Source organism: Phalacrocorax aristotelis, chromosome 7 (assembly GCF_949628215.1).
Source record: "Phalacrocorax aristotelis chromosome 7, bGulAri2.1, whole genome shotgun sequence".
NCBI lineage: Eukaryota > Metazoa > Chordata > Aves > Suliformes > Phalacrocoracidae > Phalacrocorax > Phalacrocorax aristotelis.
This window is the reverse complement of record NC_134282.1, coordinates 32,096,521-32,115,801: the sequence shown is the minus strand read 5'-3', so window position 1 is coordinate 32,115,801 and position 19,281 is coordinate 32,096,521. Positions and strand designations below refer to the sequence as shown.

The 19,281-nt window shown below is 51.7% G+C and overlaps 1 protein-coding gene across 1 annotated transcript; it reads left to right on the top strand.

Annotated features, from left to right (window-relative positions):
- Nucleotides 1–2,669: 2,669 nt before the first annotated feature.
- Nucleotides 2,670–18,902, top strand: SNX1 (sorting nexin 1). The gene is made up of 15 exons (XM_075099739.1): nucleotides 2,670–2,898; nucleotides 7,361–7,463; nucleotides 8,353–8,483; nucleotides 9,752–9,818; nucleotides 11,008–11,051; nucleotides 12,059–12,200; nucleotides 12,729–12,807; nucleotides 13,533–13,608; nucleotides 14,632–14,745; nucleotides 14,900–14,993; nucleotides 15,608–15,813; nucleotides 17,238–17,381; nucleotides 17,593–17,673; nucleotides 18,153–18,224; nucleotides 18,497–18,902. Exons 1-15 carry the CDS (start codon nucleotides 2,752–2,754, stop codon nucleotides 18,545–18,547), a joined length of 1,551 nt encoding a protein of 516 aa, XP_074955840.1. The 5' UTR covers nucleotides 2,670–2,751; the 3' UTR covers nucleotides 18,548–18,902.
- The last annotated feature ends 379 nt before the right edge of the window (nucleotides 18,903–19,281 follow it).

The window sequence follows — 19,281 nt, the reverse complement described above, 5'->3', positions numbered from 1 at the left end:
TGTCCTCAGAAGGGAGTGGAGGGGATCAGAGGAACCATGTGGCTGGGGACAGGGGCGAACTGAGTCCCCAGGGAGAGGAAAATGGCCTGGAAGGAAAGGGATGTGGTGGGGAAGATGGGGTCAGAACTTGTCCTGAGGGGATAGGAAAGATCTGTGCATGCAGGAGGTTGCATCTGGGTGTGCATGGGAATGATATGGGAGATCTTGAATGAACATGGGTGGGTAATAAAGCACCTCTTCTCTCTGCTGAGGTTTCAAAGGCTCATCAGTATAAAGGTTTTCAGGTGCAGTCATGATGGAGTACCTCAAGGCATCTTTCTTGAGCCACTTCGGCTGACCATGACTACCACAAGCTGACCTTCACTTCTGCTTCTGGGCCTGAGGGGGTGGTGCCTGGGCACTCTAGAAACCTTTGTGGCTCCTGCCTGGCTTCCAGTTATATATGGTGGGATTTCCCCTAAGCCTATGGGGCATCAGAGCTAGGACTCCTCTGCCTGAGCATCTGAATGCCCTCCAGAGGTCTAAACTTGACACCTGGAGCCTGGTGTATAATCAAAAGAGGCCTGTGCCAGAAAGTGGTCTCATTCTCAGACCAATAGCTACCATATGTGCCCAAGCTCCAACCCTGAGTAGATGAAACTATTCCTTTAAGCTGACATCCTATCCTCCAGAGGCCAAACATGTGGAGAATCTGCAGAAAATAAGGATGTGACCGGTATGGCTGAGCAGTTGGGTGGGGTTCATCTCCACAGCTTATCAAGACAGCTCATAGCTTCTGAAACACACTTTAGAGGAGCAACTGAGATGCCTGAATGCAGCTGTACAGAGACAAGAGATGCCAGAGATGTGATGCAGGACCTAGGTGGCACTCCTGCCCTTCATGTTAGAGGTGAACTGTAGGCTGTCAATCAATCATCTAAATGGGTGCGAGGTCCAGGTGGAAGGAGCTCCAGGCCATACTGGCAGCTGCTTTTGTCATCCTGATGCTTCTCCTGCTCATCTTGATGTCCTACAGCCTCAGCCTTTCCTCTGCCCTCAAAATCAGGTTTGCCAGAAGCAGGTTCAAAGCCTTCTCTGCTTGCTCCTCATACTTTATTGTTGGAAAGTTCTATGGGACAGCTATGTTAAGCCCTACTCATCCCTAGCCATCCACTGTTATGTCACTTCAAAAGAGTGACACTGGCAGGTTGTCATCAAGGTGAAACCCATCATTTCAAACCCACTGAGGCAATCTCAGACAATACCTGCCTGGTGACCCACCTGTAAGCAAAAGGATGGAACTTGCCACTACAAACCCTAAAGACAATTTCAGACAGAAGGGAACTAGCAGCTGCTCACTGTTTTGTAGGAAGAGGAGGATACCAGCAACTCTTTCAAGATAAGGATAAGCTGTGTTATGTTTTTGGTTTGCAACAGAGCACAGTGCATTCTGAGTCCTCACACTCCTCGCCTGAGAGCCAGAAGGGATGGAGGAGGAAAGTGCGACACAGTTGCAATCACATATGAAATGAAATGCTCCAGTGTAGAAGGGTTGGAGATATTTACTGGACTTTGCTGATTCGTTGCAGGAAACAGATGAGACAATAGAAAATCCATCTCTCTCAGTTACTTTCTCACAACTGAGGGACCCACGCTACCCAGCAGCCACCTTGGTGCTTCCTGCTGGGAGAAATAAACCCTCTCTCTGGGGCACCACCTGGTAAATTAATTCACCTGAGGGATGTCCAGCAGCTCAGGGACCCTGTCAGGTTTATCTGCATCGGGATCTTCTCCCTCAGCCCAAAGCTGATGGAAGTCCAGGGTGTCTCACCTGGCTCTGCTTTACCTACTTCGCTGCCTGGATCATCCTATACCAAAAGAGCCACCAGCCCAGTGGGGTGGTGGTGACCCATCACCAAAAGTGAGCAGCTGGACCAAAGGGAGTCACTGTCTTAGGGATATGGGACTCATACTGGGATGCAGGGAAGAACATTTGGGGCTTGCAACAGACTTATTACAGGCTGTTTAGGTGGGAGAGGGAAGGATCAAGGCAGTTTATAGCAGCATCGACTCTCTTGGGCTTCTCTCAAAAACCCTCGAGCTGAACAGGTGGCCCCCCTGTTCAGGGTGTGAAGGGGATGGCAGCTGTCCTAGGTTGAGGTGTTGAGGGGGCTGTGGTCATCTTGGTAAGGGTACTGGGGTGGACCAAAGCTACCTCTGTTCAGGTACTCAAGCGTGGGTGGCTGTCATGGTAGAAGTGTTGAAGGGACCACAGCCATCTTGGCTGGGACATCAAAGGCATTATGGTGTCTGGGTTAGTGCATCGAGGGGTTGATGGACATCTCATTTGGGGTGTTGGGTCTCACTTGACTCCCCTCAGTGGAGGGGACCATGGCCATCTTGACTGGGACATTGATGGGACCGTGACCACCTCAGTTGTGCTGTTGAGGGGACCGTGGCCATCTTGCAGCATTGGGTAGACCACGGCCATCTTGGCTGGGGTGCTGAGGGGTCTAAGGCTGGCTGGGGGCGTCTGAGAGGACCACAACCGTCTCGCATGGGACGGCCGCCTCCATGAGGACGGAGCGACCCCTCTCAGCGGAGGAAAACGGTGGCGCTTATTGGCTCTCCTAGCGGGGGCGGGCGGAGGCACCGCCCAATCGGAGGCCGCTCGTCCCTCCGGCCCCGCCCCGGCGAGTTAAGGCGGCGGCGGCGGTTTCCGGCGCGGCTGTCGCAGGCGGAAGCGGCGGCGGCGGCGGCGGCAGCGCGGACATGGCGTCGGGCGGTGCCCGCGGCTCCCGCTCCCCGTCCCCCGCCGAGCGCCTCCCGCCGCCCTTCCCCGAGCCCTACGGCGGCGACAGCGACGCACCGGGGCCGGCCGACAGCGACACGGAGGGCGAGGACATTTTCACCGGCACCGTGAGTGCGGGCCGCGGTGGCGGGGGACGGGGAGCGCCCCTCGGAGTTAGGCCCGGCCTAGGGGTAGGGCCGGCGTGGGTGCAGCTGTGAAGAAGGAGCCGCGGAGCCGGGCCCGGCGATGCCTGCGGGTGGGCCCTTTTCTGAGGGGCGGCCCGGTGCCCGCAGGCAGCGGCGCGGCATCCTCCGGTTTTGGTTAAAAAAAGGGGGGGAACCCCCAAAACCTTAAAAAATAAAAGGGTTGTGTGTGATGCCCCATGGCGCTTGTTCCTGCCGGGAGCTCGGCGACTCCTCCTTCCCGGAGAGCACCTCAAGGGCCTCGGGTGGCTGTGGAGGGGGGCGCCGTAGGGGCGGGCTAGGTGGGTGCCTGGGGGTCGGGGAGTGGGCCCTGGGGGAGCAGGCGGTTCTGTTGGTTGTGAGACTGCAAAATGGCTCGTGATGGGCTCTCTCTGTTCCCCCAGGGTTATAACCTGTCAATTCTTGCAGAGTCCAAGCATCTAGAAGTTGCCCAGCAGCATCAGGATGTCCCTGCATGGCTTGGGCATGGCGCTCAGGGCAGGTGTCTGCACTGCTCAATAGCCCTCCAGATCAGTGTCAGAGTAACTCACGAGCAGGCAGCCTTGCTGGTTTGAAACTTGCTGGTGGCCATCACTCAGCCTCTTTGCTGTGTTGCTTGTGAGACTTCATAGGAAAAAGCCCAGTCTTCCTTCCCCCAATGTCAGGTTTTGTCCCTTCAACATCTAGAGGGTGCTGGTGTGCTGCTTGCTGTCTTCAGTTTGGCACTGGGGATGAACCCCTCCGTGCAGTGGGGGTGAGATGACAGGAGGCATCTGATGTCCCCTGCTCATGATGAGGAGGGTCGCCTTGGTGACCTCCCTTGCCTTGTACTGGCACAACTGGCTGCAGGAGGGTCTAGGAAGCTTTGGTGGTACTTGTTCAGCAAACCAGGGCACTGTGTTGCTACAGGAATTTGCTGCGGAAGGTGGAGATGCAAGTGGTGGAGGATTTTGGTGCCTCTTCTTGCTTTCAGTAGTCTTCTATGTGTGAATCCCTGATTGTTGAAGGCTGTTGGCATTAACTCATGCCAGCTTTGGCCAGCTGCACCAGCATTTGCTCCAGACAGTGATCAGTAGACCGGAGGGGAGTCTAAACACTGGCTGGTACTTTCCCAGGCCGAACCCCGCCCCAGTCAGTTGCTGGCCTCAGGTTCTTGGGTTTGGCGTCTGCACTGAGCAAGGATCTCTGCTAGACGAGCTGCAGAGGCTCCTTTAGTAGGCTGGTTGCTTGAAGGCTGCAGGCACTGGGGCTGATTTCCTAAGCTCTGTGAGCTGAGGCTTGTCATGTTGTCCCCTGCAAGGGCTGACGCTGTGGCTTCTGCCTGCTTTTTTCAGCCTGCCTGCTTCTGCCAGCATCTCTGGCAGAAAGCTCTCCAGAAACCTTCTCCTGTCTGCAGTTTCCCAGTCCTGATATTTTCCCTGAGCTGGGCACAGGGAGGCCTCCAGCAGGAGACCATGGCCATGAACATGCGAACCTGCCTGCTGCTGGGAATGGAGCTGGCCTGGCCAAGCTTCTTCTGCCACCAGCACAGAGCTGGAGCTGTCTCGGTCCCACTTCTGATGGACACCAGGGCAGCATCAGGTCAGGAGCTTCTTGAGCCATGCTCGCTCAGCAGCAGGATGTCTTCTGTTCATGGTTTAGCAGCAGGGAACAAGGCAGAGCTGGGGACATGTGGATAGATTCTGCCTTGCATGAGCGTGAGCTCTCACATTGGTCTGGGCATAGCAGAGCAGCAGAGTCATATGCTTTGAAAATAACACAGGAAAGTGTAACCCTGGCCTTGCAAGAGGAAGATGCTGGTGCCTCTGGCTGCCACCAGGACATGGTGATGGTCTTGAACTTCTCGGGATCTTTCTTCACTGAAGAACTGGAAGAGGTAGTGTGTGGCTTGTTGCTTTGTGGTAGAGGCAGCCTACCAGAATGGGCAAGTGCCAACTGCTGTGGGCTTTCATGCAAAGAAAGTGTCCCTTCACTGAAATTGGAATCTGTTAAGCTAAAGCAGCTTATCAGGTGCTTAGTAGTGTTGTTGAAGCAACTGTCATAACTAATACTTTGTTCTTCTGTGCAACCCGGTGGCTTTGCTTGTCTGGCTGCCCTTGAGCGTTAGCAAAACATTTTCTGTGAAACAGGAGAGTTGAGCTGGCAAGGCAGATCAACCCAGCTGCTGGCAGTCAGGTGGCTTGACAGCACTTAGCTATCATACAGTAGCCAGCAAAGAAGCTTTTGGGCCAGACACAAATATAACCAAAGCTGGACCTCATCAATCTGTTGACAAAGATTGGATCGCTGTGTGATCACAGGCCTCTCTAAGAATGCCCTCAAGTGCCAGTGTTTCTGACCCAAGGTCCGCTTCCCTGCAGTAGGCATCGTGCTTGCACTGGAGGACCTAGGGAGCTTCTACCTGCACGCCTGATGGTCAGAGTGTGCTAAATCAGGCCTCTGAGATGGTGAGCGTTGTGTCACGGGCTGATTGAAAAGAAACCATAACTCTTCTGTAGTAGCAGATGGAGAAGTAGGAACAGGGTGTGGTATTTTCATGGTCTTAGAAACTAAATTTGAGGCAAACTGAGAGCCCAGTCACAGTAGAAAAGTAGATAGTCTCCCAGCTCTCAAATGCAGAAAAGGACTCATCAGGGAAACTTCAGAGCCCACCTTGCCTTGTCCATACAGAGTGGGGCTTTCTTTACCAGCTTGAAGAGCTCCTGCAGAAGCAGTGGATCTGAATGAGACCTGCTAGAAATGTCCCTGATGTAGGTCACAGTGGTGTTAGCAGCCCTCTTGTTGGCTTGTCCATCAGCTGGAGGTCTGTCTGGAGGATCCTGTGGGGGTGTTCCTGTTCCCCACTCTCTGTCATTAGCAAATGTAGCTCCTGCCTGTAACTGTTAGCAGTCCCAGCTTTCTGCTCCAGGAAAACATCCTAAAATGCAGGAGGACTTGCCATCAAATGACACTGATGTTTTATGTACCCAAAGGATTGGGCCCACCTCAAACAGGTGCTGCATTAGCACTGCATTACTCCTTCAGGAGCAGTGGGAACCGATGATGTTTCCTTGCTGAAGAAAGTGCCAAGGAGCCTATTGTTTTGGAGTCGCTGCTAATAGTGCTCCATTTACTGGCCGTCAAAGACCTGTTCTGTTCCCTGTTAAGACATCAAAGAATAGCACTTGCTGTCCAATTCTTCCTTGGAGTAACTTATACTTGCTTGTCTGCCTGCAAAATGAGGGATGATTTGTGAGACTGGTGTCCGTAGTGCTTGCCTGCAGCAGGAACGCAGAAATGGCTCTGCCTTCTGGTGTGGTGGACTGGTTGGTGTACAAGCTCTCCGGTTGGCTTTCACCTTGTCCCCAGGCCTGCTCCCAGTAGCTGGGACGGTCCTCTGGGGAAGCTGTGTGCCACAGGCTGTTTGCTGTGGCAGGGTCAGCTGTGTTTTAAGTCCTGGCCTTCGGGGTGGCTTGTCCTGGCTGAGCCATATGTAGGAAGCATGAGCTTTTGGTCACAAATCATGGTGTGCAAGACTTTGCCAGCATCGCTTTACAAAACACTGAGAGCCATGCACAACTTTAGTCCAGCTGTAGCAGCCTTGTCTCTGCTGTGAGGGGTGTTGTAGGAGGGAGTGGAGTGGCTCCACGAAGCTGGCTCCCAGCAGTGCTGGGGCAGTGAAGTCCATGAGCTGCTCTGGCTGCATTAAAGCACGGCCCAGCTACCTTTGTGTGGGCTCTAATCAGCCCTCTGGGGAAGGGGAGCTTGGCTTGTGGTGGTGGTTTAGCTGCTAGCACAAGTTAAGCTGCTTACAAGGCTCCTGTGGTCCCCAGTGTCCTGCCTTCAGGCAAGCAAATCACCATGGGTCTCTGCTGCCAGTGGTGACATCTTGGCTTTCCTAAGGGATCTCCTGTCAGCAGCGTGCTCAGCTTGCTATAATTGAGTGCAGGAGGCTCCCTGGTGCTGCCCACCCGCCTTGATGCGGTCTTAGTGCTGGTGTGCAAGTGGCTACCTGGAAGTGGTGTGGCCAGGTGCATTTTAGGTGTTGTGAACTGGAGCACTCGACTGCCTACTGCTCCTGACACCTGTAGCTGAAGGGCTGGGGCTGTGACGCTTGGCCTATGGGCTGGTACAACCCAGTGACCTGCTAGCCAAAACTCAGCGTCAGTACCGGCTCTGAAGTTTTGTGAGACACTCAGTGTCCTTAATGGCTCAGATGCTTTGGTATAGCCTTTTCTGGCAGAGATTGTACTGCTCAGGGTGGGTGGAAGGGAAGCAGTCTGTGGTATCCTCTGGCCACTGTGCTCACATGAGATTCATAGTAGTGATCCTGTGTGGCAGCGGCTAGGAAGGTGATCTGTTTGGTCCTCCAGCCTTCATTCCTCAGTGTAAATAACCTCTTGTTTATGTGCTTTTAATTCTCTTACAGAGCAAGCCCGCGGCACCAAAAAGGGAATCTCTTCTCCCTGTGAGCAGCACCTCCAAAGAGAATGGGGTTCGTGTAGCGCAAGATGATCAGGACTTATTTGCAGGTGAGTCTGTATCTACTGGGTGTTTGCTGGGGCTTTTTGAACTCTAAGCCTGGAGCGATCTGCTTTTAAGCATGACACGTGGGTCATGGATATTTCTGGACAGGGCCTTATCTCAGACTTGTGTTCCAGTCTGCTCTGGAAACACTGAGGTCTGGTGTGTTTGGGAAGGTGGGAGAAGCTTCCTCCAGGTGTCTAGCATAATCATGTGGCAGGATTAACTGTTTGGAAGCTGAAGAGGATTAAAATGGGGTTTGCTTTAGTTTTGTTGCCTTTAACTGTAAGGCAGTAAGTGTCCTTCTGGAGTTAAGACTTTTGTTCTTCACCTTATCCTCCCTCCATGCAGGTGAAGGATGCATCTCTTGTTGAGACGTGGCTATTCCGAAGGAACAGGAGACATAGCAGCCCTCAGTAGGGGGAAAAGAGGAGGGTCAGACCTTCCTCAGCCTCTGGCAGAGGCATCTGAGAATTAGTTCTGAGACAACTGCTAACAGATGAAAGCTTTAACTTCTGTGTGGAGAAGTGTACTGGGAAGGAGCCTAGCTTCCATGCTACCCTATGTGCTGTGTAAAAATCTAGCTTGGCTTCAGCTGTTCTAGTTTGCAGCTCCTCTAGCACGCAGCAAGGAGGTGAAGTCTGGCTCCTCCTAGAATAAGAAATTAATTGGATTAACTTGATGTTCTCCAGCAGGATTGATCAAATGCTCTGAACTGCAGTGAAGATGCATTAAGTCGTGCTCTTCCCAATGCTTGCAGGTGTCCTCCCTATGGATTTTTTGCTAATTAAGACTATTGTTGCTCCCTAGATCCCATGAACCTCTCTGAGAATATTGAAATTGCCTTTCCAGAAACGCAAAGTAGAGAGGCTGACCCTTGCAAACTTATCTTGACAGATGCCACTGTAGAGTTGTCTCTAGACAGCACGCAAAACAACCAGAAGGAGCTGGCCAAAGCATCCAATCCTGCCCCCTCATTAGAAGTAACTGCAAGCTCTTCTAGAAACCCTCCAAAGAGCTATGAGGAGGTGAGAATTGCTCTGAGCTTTCCAACTTGTCCTGCTGGTTTCAGACTGTAATTGGCAGGAACCTATCTGTTTACTTAGTTGTAAACATGCATCTTATATGATGCAATTGATGTAATTGCCATATTGGATGCCCTGGATTGTGTCTCAGGTCATCAGTGTGGGACTGATGCTGCTGAAGTGGGGTTTGGGTCGGCCTGACAGCATTCTTGCTCGTGTGGTGGTGTAGACTGCTTCCAAAGCTGAGATATCAGCTGACAGTCTGAGCTCTGCCTCAGAGCTCTAGCACGCTGTATTGCTGCAGATGGGGCAAGCGGTGTAGTTGTTTTTGTCCATGTTCTTAAGAGAAATAGTCTCCCGGGTGACATGAGAGCACAGGGTCCTTAAGTGGAACTTGTAGTCTGGTTGCCAAGCCCCATTAATCAGGTCCTGAATCTGGGTTTTCTCCTGTAGAGAGCCTGAAACTATTCTGAACGCAAAGAAAGTGCTTCTTTTCTGCCCCAAGCACCCCTGAGCTCATGAGGATGGACTCTGCAGTGCTGTCAGTAGTGTCTGAGGCTGGCTTCAGGCTTGCTTAAGTGAAGGAGCAATGCAGAACTAGGCCAGGATGCTGAGCTGATCAGCGAATCGATAAGCTGTCAACTTCAGGTTCCTAGATCAAACACAGTTTGAGGCCAGTCTCAGCTCTGCTTTGCCCAGTCCTTTAATACCATTCCACTAACTGCGATGCTCTCTAAGCAAGCCTGAAGCCTCTGTGGTCTGTCAGAGGCAGTACTGCTGTAATAGCCACCTAGTAAAGCAGGGTGTGGTGGAAAGATCCATTTGGACTGGGTCTGCCTGTTGCTATCCTGGCTGTCCATCCCTGTGTGCCTACACAGTACAACTTACCTTCTGCATAGGTTCGGTATCTCTTACTGTTTCAGATGAGAACCAATATTGTGATGTAAAAGAGCCCAAAGGGAACTATCTTGTGCAGAGCTGAGGCTGGGCTCTGTATAGTTTTACCTTGGGGCTGAGCAGTTTGCACATCGGTCTGTGCCAACAGCAGTGTTGTAAAGACAAATCCAATTTGGGATCCTTGGAACATGTAGCCCGGACACAAGTGAGAAGCTTGAGGGCTTTATAGAATGGCCTTGGCCAGACTGAAGAGCCAAAGGCAGCTTGGCAATGTGACAAGCTCCCTGTAATGTATGGGACTTCATGGTTTGGGGTGGATTGAAGCTTGGCTTTCTCATTTTAACTTGCTGTCCTTGTGTGCATACTCCAAACAGCTGGAAGAAGAGGAACAGGAGGACAAATTTGAGCTGACTGTAGGAGTGAGTGACCCAGAGAAAGTTGGTGAGTTAATACCCTGTTGGGTTGCATGGTGAAGCACAGTTAGACAAGCTAGGCTTGGCAACAGGATGGAATCCAGCTATCACCTCCATGTTCCACAGCTCCAGCTTTCAAACTGTCTCTGCCAGTGCAAACTTGATTCCAGAGTAACTTCTCCAAGACTCCTAACATCTAGAAGAAATGAAGCTACACAAAGCAAAATGCCTAGGCTGCAAACAACCAAGGCAAAAGCAGGTTCTGGAAAGCCAGGGACCTCAAAGGCAGGGAGCTGGGAGTAGGTTTTTTGGGAGGGTGAAATGTGATGCTTGCAGTAGCAGAGCTTGGTGTCTGGAACTGTGGTGACCAGTTTGACTTGACCTCCAGACAGCACTGTCTTGTGTGTAGGTGGCAGGGGGGAGGCAAAACTGCATTAACCTAAAACTGAGTATATTATTCCATGCTCTGGTACCTTCCCTAGCAGCTGTGGCTTCAAACTGAGAAGCAAGAGGGTTTCTCTCTGTTGAAAGTGGGAGTCAGAGGAACTCGGCCAGCTATGTAGCTGACCCTGGGGTGCAGGGAACCCCAGGTAACATCTGATCCCAGCCAGTGGAGCAGCCTCATGCGTGGCAACTTCTTCTCACTCTGTGACTCATGATTTCTGGAGTTGAGAGGTGCACTGACTTGGAAATCAGAGGTATAGCAGGGGTGGCATCAGACTTCTGCAGATACCCTTCAGCCAGGTAAACACTCCCTTTGCCAAACAAGGGGATTTCTGTGTTAGCTGGAGAAAACTGCCTGTGGTGTTTCAGAATCCAACCACATGCAGCCAGAGGCCGTCTGACTTGCATCTTCTGAATAGACTGCTTCATGTGCTGTACAGCCACCAAATTGTTGCGTGCTGAGCAGATGTGTGGAGTCAGCCCAAATGCTGTCAGGGTAACAAGTGCCTGATTGTCAGTGTTGGCTCCCTTAGGAAGTAAAAGGAGGGCTAAGGAGTCAGGTCGGGGAAATGCCTAGTGGGCGGGGGTCCAGGGTCCTGCAGTGAGGCGCTGCCTGCAGTTCTGTGCAAAGATCTGGGGCTCCATCAGATCGGAGATTGGAATTGCTGAAGCAGGCAAAGGCAAGAAGATTGCAGGAGCCTTGTGCTTTGCATTCAGGTATAGTGGAAAGTGCTGATCTTGTGATATTAATGCCTTGTTTCCGCTTTCTGTAGGGGATGGCATGAATGCGTATGTAGCCTACAAAGTGTCAACACAGGTACGTCTAACTCGTTGCTCCTGAGACAGGGTGTCATTATTTTTCCACGCTTGAAGACAGCTGGACTGTCCTTTCTTAGCCCAGCCAGTGGTGACCTAAATAGACAGGAGGTCAGAATGCCTTGTTACATGGATTCATGAGTTATAATCTACTCATACAGATCAAAGGATGAGCCTAGCTGAGAAATAGGTTTTGAACCTGTTTGAAAGGAGGCTATCTCTTTATTTTTCTTTTCCCCAGTGCATTCCTGGCTGATACTGGTGCTCAGCATTGGAGTGAGCAGCAGCAATGACATATGTTTGGGAGAGCCCCTGACACTGGGGCTGCTGCTAGTGGTTCTGTGCTGATGGTTGCAGCAGATTAAGCTGATCTGAGCTCTCTTTAGCTGAAGAGCTGCTGCTATAGCTAGTTTCATGTCAAGACCTGCTCTCCTGGGCTAGTCCAAAGAAATCGAGCTTTCTGCAGCTACTGCCCTGCCTGGAGCTTTGGGGTGTTGCTCTGAGCTCTGCAAAAGGTTGTTCCTAGCTGTCTGTACAGCAGCTCCTGGACTACAGGCATCCTGTGGTCTGAAGCAGATGGTGTGTGAAGGGGACTAGGGGACTTGTTAGTCTCCACTCCTGCTCTGCAACCGCAGTCAAAAGCCACTGATGGCCCCTGTAGTCTTAAGGTGATAAAGTCTGACCTGACAGCGGTCTCTGTTCCTGTGGGGAGTAGGGGTGATGGCATTAGGCAATGGGCAGGGCTTACCAAGTAGCATGTGGCCATGGTAACAGCTGCTCTGTTGTTTAGTGGCATTAATACTGCTGCTCAGTCCAAGGAGAACTGCTAGGAGGTAACTTGGTGAAAACCTAGGCCGGAGCTTGCTCTGTTCATTCCTCATGTCTTGCAGAGCTCAAGCTCTCCTCCTTCATCCCCAGAAGTGATGGTAGATAGAGCTAGCAAGGCTGTGCATGCAGGGGCAAGCTTCCCTGGGTGAGTCTGATCAAAGTCTCGTCTCTTTCCCCCAGACGAGCATGCCAATGTTCAGGAGCAAGCAATTTTCAGTGAAAAGGAGGTTCAGTGACTTTCTGGGTCTCTATGAGAAGTTGTCGGAGAAGCATGCCCAAAATGGGTTCATCGTTCCTCCACCGCCTGAGAAGAGTCTCATAGGTGAGTGGTGGAGGTGCAGAGCACTCTAGCTGGTCCTTCTGATGGCGAGCTTTGTGCCTGAAGGACAGGCCTGCCTGCAGTCTCAAAGCTGAGAGGGAAGCCATGGGAAGCAGGTGTGGAAAATAATCTGGGTTCTGTGGCACAGACAAAATTCTGCTGGCTCCATTCTTGGAGCTCTGGGCTTAAATCTGTCTTTGAGTTCATAGATGCCTCTGTGTCTGCTTGACATAGAGTAAAACCTTGTCCTCTGCGCTGTCACTGAATTGCTGTTCACTTGAGTCTAGACCTGTAACCCTTCCAGTCTTGCCTGGCATTGCTTTGTCTCTTTTCTGGATGTTGACTTCTGCTAGATGTTGGGTATAAGCAGATTTTAAATTTCCAAGTAGCTCTTGCTTGTGCAAGGTCTAATTCTTATTGCAAAATGCCTCTCTTCTACTGTCACCCTGATAGCCTGTACTTTGTAACAAGCCATGCTACCTCATGTTGAGTTTGAAGCAGCTCATTAATTGTGTCTTCCTTCTGTGCTAGGAATGACCAAAGTGAAAGTTGGGAAGGAAGACTCCTCCTCTGCAGAGTTCCTAGAAAAAAGACGGGCTGCTCTAGAGAGGTACAGACCCCAACAGCTAACCTCCCGTGCCTGAACCAAGCAAGGGACCTCTGAAAGGTCAGGCTGGCTGCACTCTCCTCCTTACATGAGAAAAGCCATCTGCTTCTAGGTTTGCAGCGAACCTGGAAGCTGCTGAAGAGTTGCAACTGCAGAGAGTTGCTTTGACTCTGTAAAATAATCTGCTTCCAAAGCCCCTGATGGTGTTTGGTCTAAACCTGGCCAAATTCCACTGACATGGCAGGGAGAGAACTGAGCTGTCTCAGGAGCCCCAAAATATGTATTTTTAATTAATGGTACAAACAGTGCAGATCAGGTGAGAAACAACTCTATTTCTGTCTAACTTGCACCCTAACTACACATCCACCAGTGGTCTTTGCTCTGCCATGCCACCTGTGTTGACCACCAGAATGTTGATCTCCAGCTTCTGAAAGATCTGTTAAAAGTGTCGTTGTTCAAGATATAAGGCTGGATCTTGATCACTTGGCATTATTAAGTAACTTTCTTGCTGTGGCAAGTATTAATCAAAGGTCTGGTCTTGCAGTCTGATCTCACTAGAGTCCACAGGGAGGTTGGACTCCTGGTGGGTGGATGAGAACAGCTTATTGGGCCTGACTTCCAGCTACTGAACTGCCATTTCAAAAAACAGGCGTGTTGCAGCTTGCTGTTATGGCTCAGAGCCAGATTTGCTACAGCTAAAGTGACTCTTGGTCTGTTCTGCTCTGCAGGTACCTACGAAGGGTCGTCAGCCATCCAACAATGCTGCAGGATCCAGACGTCAGGGAGTTTTTGGAAAAGGAGGAGGTCAGTAGTGTGAAATAATGTACCTACAAGTACCTTGGAAGTACAGAAGGAAGTGGTACACAGGCAGTTAGCAAGGCACGATGCTTCAAAGCTCAGCAAGAAGTAGCAGAACCCTGTAAGAGCTCTTAACCAGTGATGACAAGAACAGGACTCTTCTGTGTGTCAGTGCTTGTCTAAGCACTGTATGCTCATAACGAGCTCTGGCCTAGCTTGCTTACATCATGGTGGGGCACACACTGAGAGCATGGGTAGTCTGTGTTGTCAGAAATCCATGACAGGAGTGTAGACCACTGTTTGCAGGTGAGGGGCGTCCTGTGCTGGCTTGGTCTGATGCTTAGATGTCAAGGGAGAGCTGGCTGGTGTGGTCCTTGCTCCTCCCAGGAGAGCATGACCATGCCCAACCATGCACCTGATGTGGAGAAGTCAGAGCCTCAAAGAGACTGAGCCCTGGGGAAACCCTAGCCTAAGTGATTCCAGCACTAATGCTGGCTGGAGGGCTCTGATGTAGGAGCAGATACAGGACATTGTGTAAACATGTCACTTTGAGCAGATACAGCTCTGTCTGGAAAATAGTTGTGGCTGGTGTAGAGTATTTCCTGGCATCCCAACACTGCTCTACTCCAGTGTCCCCCAGCAGCACAAGCTGCTGCTGGCTTTTGGAGAGATGCTCCAAAGCACTTCTGCATGCCTGTGTGACCTGTAGCACCTTGGGCAGCCCTCAGATCAGGGATTCAAGTAGCATGGCCAGTTCTTACAGATCTGTATTACCTTGGCCAAGCAGAATGGGTAGACCCCAGATAGAGTGTAGTGTTTAGGAACTCCTCATTTGTTTGAAAACCATTTCGGTCCCATTATTTGAAATGCCATACAGGCTATGCCACTGTTTGGGCAGTGTCTGGCAGTAGCTGTGAGCCAGAAACTCTGCTGCTCAGGGACTCATATGGGAGAACGATGCTGCTGTGGTGGCTGCTTGCCAAGCTGCTTTTACCTCCTGGTGAAGCAAACTTTTCTATTTCTTCATAGCTACCAAGAGCAGTAGGCACCCAGACCCTGAGTGGAGCAGGAATACTGAAGATGTTCAACAAAGCTACGGATGCTGTCAGTAAAATGACCATCAAGATGAATGAATCAGACATAGTAAGTATCTGGACACCTCTGGGCTGTTCTTGCCCTTGCTCCAGAGCTGTGTGTGCTCCCCGGCTCACGCTTTGGGTGTGAGATGCAAGGAAAAGCTGCGCAGCCCTGCAGTGATACTGTCTGTGGGAATCAGCTCTGGGTTTACCCATTTCAGTGGTTTGAGGAGAAGCTGCAGGAGGTGGAGTGCGAGGACCAGCGGCTGCGGAAGTTGCATGCTGTTGTTGAAACACTAGTGAACCACAGGAAAGGTAACAAGCTTGGTACCACTTGCTCTCTAGCTTGGCCTGTAACAGTTAAGCCTTGTGTAGTGTCTGACTGGAGGTCACCAGCACGCAGGTGTCCTAGGAGGCGCTTCTGAGAAGATATGATGGTGCTTCCTTACTATAAAGGAGTCTTGGTCTCTTCGTCATGGGAGACAGAAGTAAAACAGTAATCCCACCTCTTCTGTCCAGCCCTGCAAGTTTAGGATGATGGTGTTGAAGAGAAGCAGTGTCCCGCAGGATGAAGGCTGCCGTAGCAAATCTGAGCAGCGCTGATCTTATTACTAATTCTAAGCTGTCCTCTGGCAGGGAGCAGGGATGGTTTTTCTTCCTCTGCATGTTTTGGCTGACTTCTACAAAGCTGTGCCCATCCTCCCACTCTGCTGCTTCCCTTCTCCTCCCTGGCTGGAGTCGCCTAAATGCTCTTCTGCTGCACTGCAGAAGCTGCCAGCTCTGACCAAGGCAGCACTGGCTTTTCCAGCTGACATCTCCTGGGGCTACAGAAAAGCAGCTCCTTGGGCTGAACTCTAGGCTGGGGCTTTACTTGCAGAGCACCCGGTGTAGTGTGGCCTGTCAGTTGTCTCTCTTATTCTGTTCACTAGAGCTAGCATTGAATACAGCCCAGTTTGCAAAGAGTCTGGCCATGCTGGGGAGCTCAGAGGACAACACGGCCCTCTCCCGAGCACTGTCCCAGCTGGCTGAGGTGGAAGAGAAGATTGAACAGCTGCATCAGGAACAGGCTAACAATGACTTCTTCCTTCTGGCCGAGCTCCTGGGAGATTACATCCGCCTCCTCTCAGTTGTAAGGGTAAGCACTCCTTTGGGGCAAGCTATAGACTATGCTGCTGTTCCTAGCGCCGATCTTAGGTGTAGGTGTGCCAGGAGGCAGCTGGTCTTCCAAGTTCAAGCACAGGGTATGGTGTGCCTCTGACCTCTCCAGGCAGAGGGTGAACTTGCTGTGTGTCCAGTTGTGCATGTGTGGGAGTGGTTAGATCGGAAAAGTAGAGTAAGCGAGGCCTGGCTGTGCTGCTGTTCTCCAGGGCGAGATGTGGCTTGTAGGTGGGCTCAACCCTTCCAGAGGTGGAGGCTGTGTCTACTGTGGAATCTGTGAGCAGGTAACCCATGATCTGAGTGTTGCAAATCTGCCAAGTGCCTGCTGGGGAAGAGCTTGAGTCTTCCAGTCTCTGCAGCCTGCCTGGGGCATTGGCCTTGCTGGAGGCTGAAAGAAACCAGTCTCAAGAGAGCTGCAAGGCTGGTTAGGCTGACTCGTTCCTGCTCCAAGTTTGTCCTGTCTCCAAGCAGTTGTTTCTGGAGGCTAGAGAGGCCAGAACACAGCCTAACGAGTAGGCACAAGCCTCGTTGGTCTGTCAGCCTGTACTGGGAGGTGCGGTGGAGAGCAGGACCAAGATCTCTGATAGTGCTCAGGGTAATAAGACTAATCTGGGATGTTCTGGCAAGGAGCCCTAGTGTTGCCTCAGACATGACCTGCTTTTTGGCTGCTCTGTCCTGACCAGGCTATCAGACACCACTTTCTGTTTTTCTAGCTCTTCCCCATGACCTGGCTGGATGCATTCAGAAGTCTCATGGGTCTTCCTTGCTTAGGCTGGTGATTTGCAGGCCTACTGAAATCATGTGGCCTCCTGGTATATGTCTGCAAGCTGCTGGTGGAGCATACTGTGCGGTCCGCAGGAGCTGTAAGGAATTGGCTCTGCAGGAGCTCATGGTGGAGATCCAGTGTGGGACAGGCAAGGGTAGCTCCTCACACTGGCTGCTCTTGACAGCAGGACTGAAATGAGCAGGCAGCAGAGCTTGAGGACAGACTAGTCGTCACACTTAGGATGCCACCAGTTCAGAAGGTGGCCTGGGGCTTGTCCAGACTTATGCTGAACTGGGGCTTTTCCAATGACTGTCCTGCCAAACCCTAGAGCAGGTGGGCAAATCCTGTGCTGCCAGCCCCTAGGGAGGAAGGTCTCAAAGCTGCTTCTGAAGCACGAGTTGCTTGATGTTGCTCCTGGGCTCCTCTGTTAGGAGAGCACGTCCATGTTCTGGCTCGGCTTTGATTACACTGAGATGGGTTCAGGACCCGACTGGTGAAGCAGCTCTGCTGTTAGTTGATGCCCCCCTTGCCAAAGGTGGTGTTGTTGCTGTCAGTGGAGCTCCTTGCAGCTGCCTGCTGCTACTGGTGTGGTAGCAGAGGCAGAGCAGAGCTCAGTCTCTGCTCTTTCTTTTCAGGGAGCCTTTGACCAGCGCATGAAGACCTGGCAGCGGTGGCAGGATGCCCAGACCATGCTGCAGAAGAAGAGGGAGATGGAGGCCAGGCTGCTCTGGGCCAACAAACCTGACAAGCTGCAGCAGGCCAAAGAGGAGATCTTGGAGGTAGGGGATGAGGATCTGGGGTCTCTGCTCAGCTCCTTCCTTCCATGCTCTGCTGCTGAGCAGTGAGTAGGGCAAGGAACAGAAATGCTAGGCTTTGCCCTGGCAGCGCCTCTCATGTGAACAGTCGTGGCTACGAAACCGCTTGCAGAGGGGAGCGAGAGCTTCTTCACCAGCCCCACCCCTGGAAACAGCATGCTTCCTCTCTCTACAGTGGGAGTCTCGTGTGACACAGTACGAAAGGGACTTTGAACGGATTTCTGCTGTCATCCGCAAGGAAGTGATACGGTTTGAGGTATGTTTGGCCCAGCCCTTGGCATGCAACCCTTCAGCTGCAGCTGGTTGCCCTTGATGTGCCTTGGCTGGGAACACCAGCCCGGGCTAGCAGTTCACCTACAGCCTGCCTTGGCTCCTGACCCTGCTCCCGGTGCAGTGGTTGGCAGTATTTGTAAACCCGGGTACGTGTGAGTTGAGGCATCACTACCATGGGCAGAGCTGATCTCTTGGCTAAGAGGGTGCTTCTGTGTGGAGAAGCATATCCATTAAAATGAGGTTGGGTGGGCAAAGATCCTCTGAGCCATCAGGCTGTGGCCAGCGTTGAGCTTCACCCTCAGCATCTCATGCTGGCCACTTCGTGTGGGCAGCTGAGATCGTCCAATGGAGTCCCAGGAGGAACAGGAAAATCCTGGTGGTTTGTCCTTCTTCCTCCCAAAAGCTGGAGGGTTTTGGTGGTTTGTTTAGCTTTCTGCTCACTCCTGCACCCATCTCCTGCAGAAAGAGAAATCCAAGGACTTCAGAAACCACGTCACTAAATACCTTGAGATGTTACTAAACTCTCAGCAACAGGTGAGTAGCCCCAGCTCCTGCTGTGGTTTTGCCTCTCAAAGCTCAGCAGTGCAAGTCTGTACCCTGCTCAAGCATGGACCCCTGCCCCCTGCACCAGGCTGGAGCAGGACAAAATACAAGCATTGCATTGCCCTTGATGCCTTTTTGTGGGGGTTTGTGCCCTGTGGAGGGGCTTCTTCCCCCACAAAATGCTTCTTGACTCACTCTGGGCTTGATCCATGCTGGCAAAGCACCCGCAGGCTCCTGACTCTCTCCCTCTCTCCTCTCTGCAGCTGGTGAAGTACTGGGAAGCATTCCTACCTGAAGCCAAGGCCATTTCTTAACTGGACCGAGCAAATGAGTGTACCTGAACTTTGCCTTTTTTTTTTTTAAATACACTATACCTCCTCTTTTACACATGAACAAACCCTAGTTAAACACTCTGGAGCTGGTAGAGGTTTAACCCCCAGACAAGCAGCTTGTGAGCCAGTAACTCTTCTAACTGTATATTTTTCATTTAGCAACATATATTTTCTTACTGAAGAGAAACTAGTTTCCTGCTTTAAGACCAGACCTGCAGCAGGGGGTTAAGGATATATGTAAAATGTATATTTTTCAGGCTGGGTTTTAGGGCTCTAATGACTATCTCACTCTTGCAGTGCCACTAAAATTCTGTAATAAAACTTCTATCAGGGCAAACAGGCTCTGTCTCTTCGTGGGGTGGAGAGGGGAGGGGTAACGGCCACGTCCTGCAGATGGAGGGAAGCAGCAGAGCCTCTTGTTGTGAGTGGGATGTGGGTGACCTTGGCCACTGCCCTGGCTCCTGATTAAGGTCTGGCTTTCTGCCTTGCTCCAAGCACGAGCCCTGGGGATGGCTGTTTTTAGGATCTGAGCTCAGCGGGGCTGTGTAGTAGCCCCCTTCCCTGTGGTTTGTTGGGGGACCTGGCCCCCAACAAGCCAGTGTGGAGCCTTTGGGGGGCTGGGGTCCTCCATGGCCAAGGGGCCGGTCTTGCTCCTTCAGACCCCCAGGACCCCAGCTGTGGGTTTTAACAAAACTCAAATCCCTTCTTCTGCCTTA